General features: G+C 34.7%; 1 protein-coding gene across 2 annotated transcripts in view; it reads right to left on the bottom strand.

Annotated features, from left to right (window-relative positions):
* Positions 1 to 528: 528 nt before the first annotated feature.
* The window catches only part of ACTR6 (ARP6 actin-related protein 6 homolog (yeast)), a 19,523-nt gene continuing 9,860 nt past the window's right edge, over positions 529 to 10,191 (bottom strand). For both annotated transcript variants that reach the window (XM_010831591.1, XM_010831592.1), the window contains 3 exons: positions 5,259 to 5,430; positions 3,339 to 3,477; positions 529 to 936 (listed from right to left, as the gene is read on the bottom strand). In XM_010831591.1, coding sequence (XP_010829893.1) covers positions 807 to 936; positions 3,339 to 3,477; positions 5,259 to 5,430 — 441 coding nt within the window. In that variant the 3' untranslated portion in view covers positions 529 to 806. The remainder of the gene's footprint in view (positions 937 to 3,338; positions 3,478 to 5,258; positions 5,431 to 10,191) is intronic.

The following is a 10,191-nucleotide window of genomic DNA, read 5'->3' as shown; positions in this document are numbered from 1 at the left end:
TTTCCTTTGAAAAATTATCTTCTTTCACTCTAGGCTGTTAAAATCCCTGAAGCCATGGGGTAGGCACAAGATTTTAGCTAAGGTAGACAGACTGGTAGGAATTTGATTCAGGAGCCCAATGACATAAGAATTTCATCCTGAAAAATGGTATATGAGAAAAATAAACAAAAAATGGTATAGTGTTTTTATGAGTGAAATAGTACACTTCTGAAACATGGTAGTGATCAAAAACACTCGACTAAATTGGTTTATATTGTCATCTTTTCATACTAATGCCAAGTAAAAAATAAACATGATACAAACATAGATTAGTTTTTCCAACTTTAGTATATATAAATAAAAATGACAAGTTAAAAATAAAATACTTTTCTAAAAGAGAGAAATTGTATCTCCACTGGGGAAGGGAAATGATGAACACACACTGGTCAATTCTGAGTCTGTCACACAAAACTATCTTCTAAGGAAACCTGAGTAGTGAGACAGTTAAGTTTGTGTTTTTGGCTATAAAGAATTAAACTTAAATTACACTCACTTTTTCATCTTTTAATGAAAGATAACTTACTCTCAGAAACAGCATAAGCATTGTTAGAATAAGACTAGCTCCTAAATGAAAATATGGGGTGAGTTACAGTTTACTTACTAACCTAGCTAAGAAACCTTTGAAAATTAGCCATGGATCAAAGTATTTACATAAGTTCAAGATGTTATCTTAGGATGAAAGCTAACACAGGTCCTTAACTTCCTTTAAAAAGAACGCTGAAAATTAAACCTTTGTCATAGTAAGTCAGAACTTTCAGAAATGTTTCTTAAATATCAAATTTCTCTTCACAGATGCTATGTCCATTTTCTTCATAATCTTCTCTTGTTACCACCATATCTTCAAAATCATCATTCTCTGATATCAATTTTCCACCTTCCCAGGCATAAGTAATAGGGCTAAAAATAAAGGTAAAATAAATGAACTCAGATGATTTTACAGAACTGAAACGCCAGAAACATTCATCAGTAACTAAAATGTGGCAATCTTTACCCAACTTGATTTAACAGAAAATCATTTCAAGTGTGAAAATAGGTATAAACTTCAGAGGAGGGGCTTCCCTGGTGGCTCAAATGGTAAAGAATCTGCCTGCAATGCAGGAGATTGGGTTCAGTCCAATCTCTTGGAGAAGAAAATCCCCTGGAGAAGGAAATAGCAACCCACTCCAGTACTCTTGCCTGGAAAATTCTGTGAACAGGGAAGCCTGGAGGGCTATATAGTCCATCAGGTTGCAAACAGTGATTAACTTTCACTTTTCACTTTCAAAGAAGTAAAGAAACTCATAAAGAAAGGAAACTTGGTTACCACTACAAATAGATCTTCCTTAATTTTTCCCTGTGCTCTGAATTTACAGATCTTCTAAGAAAAATCAAGAATACAAACAAAAGATCAAAAATGCATAAAAAGAAAAACTGGAATATATCTGAGTCTAACTTTTATATGAGGCAAAGATATATCATCTCATCAATTCACCCTACAACTGACGAACTGCTATTATAAACTCACTTTATATATCTGGAAAATGAGGTTCAAAGAGCTTAAGACTGAAACAAGGATTCAACTTGGAGTTGTTTTCACAGTCTGTGCTTTTGCTCCTATACTTTGTTCCCTCTAATAAATGAGACATTTAGAAAACACAGTGCAGTACAGGGGAGGGGGTAATAAGAGGAAGAAAAGAAAAAAAGTAAGCACAGTGCAGGACAAACCTGTTACACGGCTGGGAAGGGCACCAAGTAAACAGAGCACATCAGACTTTCAATTTATGTACAACCAAGATTATACTGGTTACACTTTGTGTAATTCTACCATTCCTCTCCCCTAGTTCAATTTTAAATCTGAAAAATGATATAGAAAATTTCCCTTATTGTATTTACTGAATTTCCTAACCTTAAAAAAACTAAATCTGTATCTAGATCTATCTGTAAAGATGTGCAAAAAAGATCTGATGGATAAAAGAATAAAAACTATTTCTCTTTTCATATCCATAATGTGTGTTCATGACTTGCATTTTAAAATTCAGGATAAAAAGTCAATATACTTCATAATCAAAAGAGTATATGAACATTAATGCTGATAAAAATCATTCCAACATCTAATGGTTGTTTATTCTTTTATCTGATGGCTATCAAATTAAGTGACCAGATGAGGGCCTTCTATTAACTGCTATTGATTTAAAAAAAACTCCACTTTAGCTTTAAAATAAAATTCTAAAATTAAAAATCAGGTATGTGGGGGACTTCCCTGGCAGTCCAGTGGTTAAGATTCTCTGCGATGATGCAGGGGATGGGGGTTCAATCCCTTGTTGGAAAACTAAGATCCCATGTGCCTTGCGGCCCACATCAGGTGTGTGGGGTCTTGTTTTCAACTCTGCTACAGTGGAGCAGTGAGTGGGGATTACTGGAATTTGGTGAGAACTCCTGCCTCCAATTAAAGAGAACTAAATTTTAGTCTGGCTACTGCAACTAACTTCCCTGGTGGCTCAGATGGTAAAGAGTCTGCCTGCAATGTGGGAGACCTGGGTTCGATTCCTGGGTTGGGAAGATCCCCTGAAGAAGGAAATGGCACCCCACTCCAGCATTCTTGCCTGGAAAATCCCATGGACGGAGGCTACAGTCCATGGGTTCGCAAAGAGTTGGACACGACTGAGGGACTTCACTTTCACTTTCAAGGCCTTTGTTAACTCACCAGCCCTTGTTTATTTAGAAAGTAAGTACATAGAACTAGACAGATCTGTAAGCCTTTCTGACAGCTCTAAAATTCTACCTTAATTATCTGCTTTTTCTCATAAATCAGGATACGGGGTACATGTGAAATAGCTTTGAATTTTTTTAAAAAAAGACTACTTAAATATAAAAGTTTATTTTAAATATTTTAAATTATTCTAAAACAACTTATCAGTTGACATAATTTATCTTATTGGTTAAATCCTCGTATTTGTATTCTTGATAGAAACTCGCAAAAAATGACAGCTCAGAGAAATCGAATAGATAATAACCTAACTGCTTTGTCTATAAAAATTTCTTAGGAATGAGGACTGACACAGGGAAATGATCTATTAACTGAGCACCTGTTATTTACTAAACATGATGGTCAGTACTTTACATATTTCACCCCATTTTAATCCACTTAAATGTAAGGTTTGTCATTTCAATTTTTGAGAAAAGAAAAATGAGCATCCCAAAGGTGAAATAAACCTACCAACATGGTAGAAGGAGTAGGCTTTAAACTAAAGTCTGCCTGTAGACCTCTTTTATCTACAAATTAACTTCTAGGATTTGTTTCTATATAAGCCAAGACTTACTTTTCAGGCAGCACAACAGAAACATCGTAATCTGTTGGAGTGAGACATCGAACTTCTGAGTAAACTCGATCCCTAAATCCTGGGAAAAGGGAATTTCCTCCTGTCAAAACGATGTTCTTAAAAAAATGTGGCTGCATTTCTTTTAAAAGAGATAAAAAAAAGAGAGAGAAAAGAGACATTAGAAAATCTGTTTACTTATCTTTCTGGAGAAACAGGGAAGTGGGCTTAGGTAAAAGCAATTAGGAATTCAAGTTACTAGTTGGGAAACCACTTTTTTTTTAACCACCATATAAATTATAAGATGTTGTAATGAGATTATCATTTATACAAATAAATACATTAAACAGAAATATGACCTCATAAATCTTTAAAAGCAAGGCAAAAGTGAAGAGGTTGAAATACTAGCAATTTATTATATATACACATAAGCTTTATGTAAATGAGTAAAATTCTAGTACCAGACATATGAAAATTACAACTGTTCTTCCATAAAATCGAAGAGGTCTTTATGTAGGCTGAGATGGTTAGCTGGTATAAAGATAAAAGGGAGGTCCATTTTTAACTTGAGAATTCAAGTTTCCATGTTATCTCACTGAGACACACATACTTACTGTGTAATACAAATGATAGTGAAAAATACTGTTTATATAAAATGAGAAATCAACATGAAATATTAATATGAAAATAGCTGTAAAATTGGAGAAGGCAATGGCACACCACTCCAGTACTCTTGCCTGGAAAATCCCATAGATGGAGGAGCCTGGTAGGCTTCAGTCCATGGGGTCGCTAAGAGTCGGACATGACTGAGTGACTTCACTTTCACCTTTCACTTTCATGCACTGGAGAAGGAAATGGCAACCCACTCCTGTGTTCTTGCCTGGAGAATCCCAGGGACGGGGGAGCCTGGTGGGCTGTCATCTATGGGGTCGCATAGAGTCGGACACGACTGAAGCGACTTAGCAGCAGCAGCAGCAGCTGTAAAATAGCTGTATTAAAACAACTGGCTAGTTATGGCTCAGATGGTAAAAAATCTGTCTGCAATGTGGGGGACCTGGGTTTGATCCCTGGGTTGAAAAGATATACTGGAGAAGCTATATTAAGGTAATGGCATTATCTTTCTTTTTCTTCTTTTTTTTTTAATGAGAGGAAAGGGCATTGCACGTGCAAGATTTTTTACAATGCCTAAATTGTTCCTTAAGAAGAAGGGAGACATTTTCAAAGTATAAAAGTACTCCAAAACTCTAGAACATCATTTCATTAAATCATGCTTCAAGAGAACCCAGACAACTCTGTGAAGCACCATACTTTAATTTCAATAAAACTAACTTCCAAAAAAAAAAAACCCCTAACTTCCAGTATATTAATCTAAATATAACAGAACGAATAAACCACTCTCATTAAAAACTAAAAACCATTAAATTGTTAAATTATAAATTTCTATTCTGTGCAAATTTGGCTTAAAACTTTTCTAAAAGGGATATAGCAATTTAATACTCTTAAAGAGATGAATTACTTCAAGTTTAAATAGACCATAAATACTTATATCAAATTTATCATCTGGGAGCAATAAAGAATCATTCAAGTTCATTACTGGATCTCAAGTCTCTGCAAATAAAGTAGCCATTTGTTCAAATTATTCAAAAGAAACAGTTGACTTCTTAGGATTCAGAGAGCTTATAATTTTTAAAAAATATCATTGTATGAAAGTCACTCAGTTGTGTCTGACTCTTTGCAACCCCATGGACTATATATATAGTCCGTGGAATTCTCTAGGCCACAATACTGGAGTGGGTAGCCTTTCCGTTCTCCAGGGGATCTTCCCAACTCAGGGATCGAACCCAGGTCTCCCGCACTGCAGGCGGATTCTTTACCAGCTGAGCAACAAGGATATCATTATTCCTCATTAATTTATTAATGTACCTTCAGGTAAGTTCTGAATTGAATAGACAATAGCTTCTGGAATCCCCATTTCTTGAATGCCTATATCAGAAGGATTGAAGAGTATTTCTGGAACAGCGAATCTCTCATTGGCCAAACGAAGAATTTGTTCCCCAGATTTGTATTTTCCACTTAACACCATCTCTTCTCTTGGCTTAAAGAAAAATAAGATGAAAAGTACGCTACATTATCTAGCTTATATAAGAAATAACATTTAGTAATCTTAATACTATGAAATACCAATATATTAACCATATTCTTGGAAGTTTCAGGAGTCTCCAAAGTTAGAAAAATGCTGTCTTCTTTCCTGTTACCTAAACCACACAATTAAGTGATTATTTACTCTTAATGCAGCTATTCCCCCAAAGATGTGCTGGCTTTATTCCACACATTTTAAAACAAAGAAAGAAAAGGATAATAGAGCAGAAGGAATTTCATAATCTATCTGTAATAGCAGAGTGAATCCACTTTCTAAAGAAGAACATACATAAAATTTTTTTTATTATGCATTCAATCTCTATTCAAAAATCAGTTACCAAATGATTTAGGCAAATAAATGGACTTTATCACTGAAATTCTTCTGTTATTTATTTTCTGCTAACCCATTCAACTCTGTGAGCTGTAATTCCTGAAGGGCCCAGGAAAAAAATAATTTCCTTTTATAACATTCTACATCATTAAAATAATGGTTCCTCTCAACTGTACTAAGAATCATCAGCTCTTCTAGATGGTTAAAGACATAAACTTCATTTGACTCATATATGCATTTTTACCTGTAACTGACTATATCCAATTCCTTTACATAAATATAAAATTATTTAAAATGTATGAAGAGAAATATTAATTTGCTGTTGGACAGTAAAGTATATAAAGACTGTAACAGATTCCTCAATGTAATCAGTCATCCATTCTCTGTTCAGGTTTCAGCTTCCTCAGAGAGGCTTTTTCTGCCTCCCAAATAAAAGGTCCCTCCAGTAATCATCCTCTATTATCCTTTGTTGTCCATATTGTTCACCATCACAAACTCACTACCCAGTATAGCAGGCAAGCCAACAATGTCGAATTTTCTTTAGGCGTTTTTCATACATCATCACTCTGAATTCTCATATAACCCAGTAAGGCAGGCATATTTTCCTTTTATTAATGATCCAACTGGGCTAGGCAAGGTTATGTGACTTGCTCAAGATCATTCACCTAATAACCCCAAAACAGACAGTATTTCCTCCTACTACATTCCATAAGAGACCAGGTTCAATCCCTGGGTCAGGAAGATCTCCTGGAGGAGGGCATGGCAACCCACTCCAGTATTCTTGCCTGAAGAATCCCATGGACAGAGGAGCCTGGCAGGCTACAGTCCATGGGGTTGCAAAGAGTCGGACACAACTGAAGCAACTTAGCACGCATGCACTACACTGCTACTCCTAACCTGGATGTGAATGATTCTGATTGCTATCATTTGGAAATTTCTCATTTGAAACATTATTTTTAAATAAAAATATCCTAAAAACTACAATAAATTCACAATACTCTAGGAAGAACAAGGAAAATTACACATCATTTTTTACCCAGTTAAACTACTGCTGCACTGGCAAAGAGAAGAATATTATTTCTTCACAGATAATGCATTCTTTATCTGAAGAATGGAAAATACTTCTTATAAATTTACAAATTCATTTAAAAATGATATTGGTTTGAGTGTACAGGATATAACTCATCTTGTCAACACTCAAAATAATTTGAGACAGATACAGATATGGAGAATTTCATTTGACAAAAAAGAAGTTTTCTAGTCCACACTCCTAATTTTACAGAAGATCAAATGACTGACCTAGGGTCAAATAACTAACTAGGGGAAAGAGCCAGAAGTAGAAATCCTTGCTGAATGTTAGCTCTGAAGTCATTGTTAATATGTAATCTGGAACTACAAGCAGTTTCTGTTTCTAAGAGTACAATTCCAAAATGATTTTTGTTTTAGACATAGATGAAGAAATTTAAAAGGGCTGCTAGGAGTTGCTATTTTAGTTAATGCAGGCCATGATTGATTGTACGGTCCTTATAAATTTCATTCTGGTAGCATGAAAAAAATGTTTAAAAGTGGCAACTGGTAACTATTAAGTAACTGTTAATTTTTTCAATTAAGGTCAGTAAAGCATTCATTACACTTTAGTAGGCATTCTCTTTCTGTTAAAGAATAAAACTGGAATTTCTATCAGCTGTAATCAGTAACAATATTACAGACCTCATCATTATTACTGTCGTCAACACTAGAAAATCAAGGTTGTAACTTTTTCCTGAGTATTTAAACATATTCTTGAATCGACAATCAAGGTCTAAGTTTTAACAACATTCTAAGTATAAAGACTGAAACAAATTCTCTTTCATTTTATACGGTATGGCTTTTCTAATTTCAAACATATTTTATCAGTTTTCATCAAAGATTTTGATTTTCAGGCAATAATGAAAAAAAGTTAATCAAGTATTAAATTTACAAAGATACATTTTAGGAGTAATCCTAACATATACAGAATATAGTCATTTCCAAACCTTAAAAATTATTACGATGTACACAATTTAACATGTAGTGAAATATACATTTTAATATTAATTGGCAAAGTAGAAATTAAACTGTTATTTTTTAAACAGACATTTGAGGTAACATTCCATCATCTGGTAAAAGTCCAGTCCAACTATGTCCACTCAATTGATATTAAAGTGTACATGTAACAAGGAGTCCATGGAAGTGCAGTCATACCAAGATTCTGATCACAAGGCCAAAAGTCAATAAAAGAGCAGCAAACAGTACAATGTGGCTTTTGCCTTTTTCCTCTGATGAGAAGCAATACAACAGTCAATTGATGGAACCAACACACCTCTACTAGCTTGCTATGTACGCTGCAGTGCCGAGAAATCAAGGCTTATGATTTGGGAAGGAAACTGGCAGAGTTCAGCAGATAATGTCCAATAAACTGGTAAGCTGTCATTTGTAGGGCAGGAGAGAACTACGTTTTACAGAAGAGAAAGATTTCCAAGCCTAGCTAATAGTCCAATCACCTGGAAGAGACTTTTTTCTCTTTTAGAGTTTAAGTTTCCGAACTTAGATACTAAATATTTCCAGGTACAGGAACAAAGAACATGGATATCAATTGTTCTTCAAGTGGCCCAGGTGATTTTCAGTCAGGTTTAGAGACATAGGGTCCATTGTTCAGGGTCCATCCTGGTAGAAATATCGATTACTTTATCATCTTAAGTTCAGAGTGCTGTAAATTCTCTATAAGGTGTTTATCACTGGACTGCTTTAAACAGCTATAGTTGTATGAGGATGATCAAACATGCCTGATGAGAAAGAGGCCTGCTATCTATATGTTTGGGGCAGTTTTCCTTGTCTTATAAAGAATAAATACATCTTCCATATTCTTTGTGGGATTCAGGCTTCCAGTTCCTCTTCCCAGTTCATGTCCAGATAACCAGATTTCATAATCTGTCATAATTCTCACTTCTTAAAGTCAGCCTCGGTCCTTCCACAAGGATCTATTTCTAAGGACATTATAGGATGATACTGATTTTATAAGGACTTGGGTAGCCTTCTATGAATTCTGATTTGTATTTCACCTTAAAAATCTGGCCAAAAAAATTATTTTTTAAATTTCAGGCATAAAAATAAGTATAAAAATTGTATAATTTTTATATGTATCCATCAGTCAGTTTAACGTAACTTCACAGTTAACACTCCCATTTTAAATGTGGTGTTATCATTCACACACACAGTTTTTATACTTTTACTTCATTTTTATAAATGCCCACATATAAAGAATTATTCTACATATCCTGAAATGGTATACAGTCTTCTAAACAGAAATACATTTCTGAGATTTATCCATGATGATCACATACCTCTTATTATACTTTTACTGCTTATTTTATAACATGAGGATCTTCCCTGGTGGCTCAGACGGTAAAGTGTTTGCCTACAATGCCTACCATGTGGGAGACCCAGGTTCAATCCCTGGGTCGGGAAGATCTCCTGGAGAAGGAAATGGCAAACAACTCCAGTATTCTTGCCTGGAAAATCCCATGGATGGTGGAACCTGGTGGGCTACATACAGTCCATGGGGTCGCAGAGTCGGACACGACTGAGTGACTTCTTCACACTTTCACTTATAATATGAATAAATAAAAATGTATTCTTCTTCCATTAGTGAGTATTTAGGCTCTTTCCAATTTTTCACTCAATGTATACTGCAATGAATATTACCATAAATGTCTCGTGAAAATATTTCTGCGTGCTTAGGTTTCTGACCAAAGACTTTTAACTTCTAAAAGTCCTCACCAAACCAGTAACTGTAAGGGCAAACTTCATATTTACCCAAACATAAAACTGAGCTGATCAAAGATAGGGAGAGATTATATTGTTTTGACATCCAAGATAAACCCTACTCAACATTTTCAAAGTGCACTGGATTTTGACCTTTTCAACTACAATCTGATACCACAGCCCTGGGTCTTCTGTGTCAATAACATTCACAACAGGCAAATAATCTACTTTTAACTGGACTTACACTAATTCTTAAGAAAACAGAAATGGGTAAACCATAATATAGGTAAAGTTAGTTTATCTTCAAATTTGTCCCATAAGCTATCACAGTGGATAGTTCTTTTTCTAAATAAATTTAATACAAATATTAATTAATCATTCATACTCTGGTGTCTACAGAAATGGCCAACAGGCAAGAAGGCTATCATCAACAACTCTGACATTCCATCAAACCTCAGTGGTCGCTTGAAGAAAAACTTAAAAATTACCTTACATTATAGATTTAGAAAACAAACTTATGGTTATCAAAAGAGAAAGGTGGAGAGAAGGATAAATTAGGACATTGGAATTAACATACACTTCTACAGGTGGCTCAGATGGTCA

Source organism: Bison bison, unplaced genomic scaffold (assembly GCF_000754665.1).
Source record: "Bison bison bison isolate TAMUID 2011002044 unplaced genomic scaffold, Bison_UMD1.0 scf7180017864529, whole genome shotgun sequence".
In the NCBI taxonomy this organism is placed as follows: Eukaryota; Metazoa; Chordata; class Mammalia; order Artiodactyla; family Bovidae; genus Bison; species Bison bison.
The sequence above is the reverse complement of the archived record's forward strand: the minus strand, read 5'-3'. Positions and strand labels throughout refer to the sequence as shown.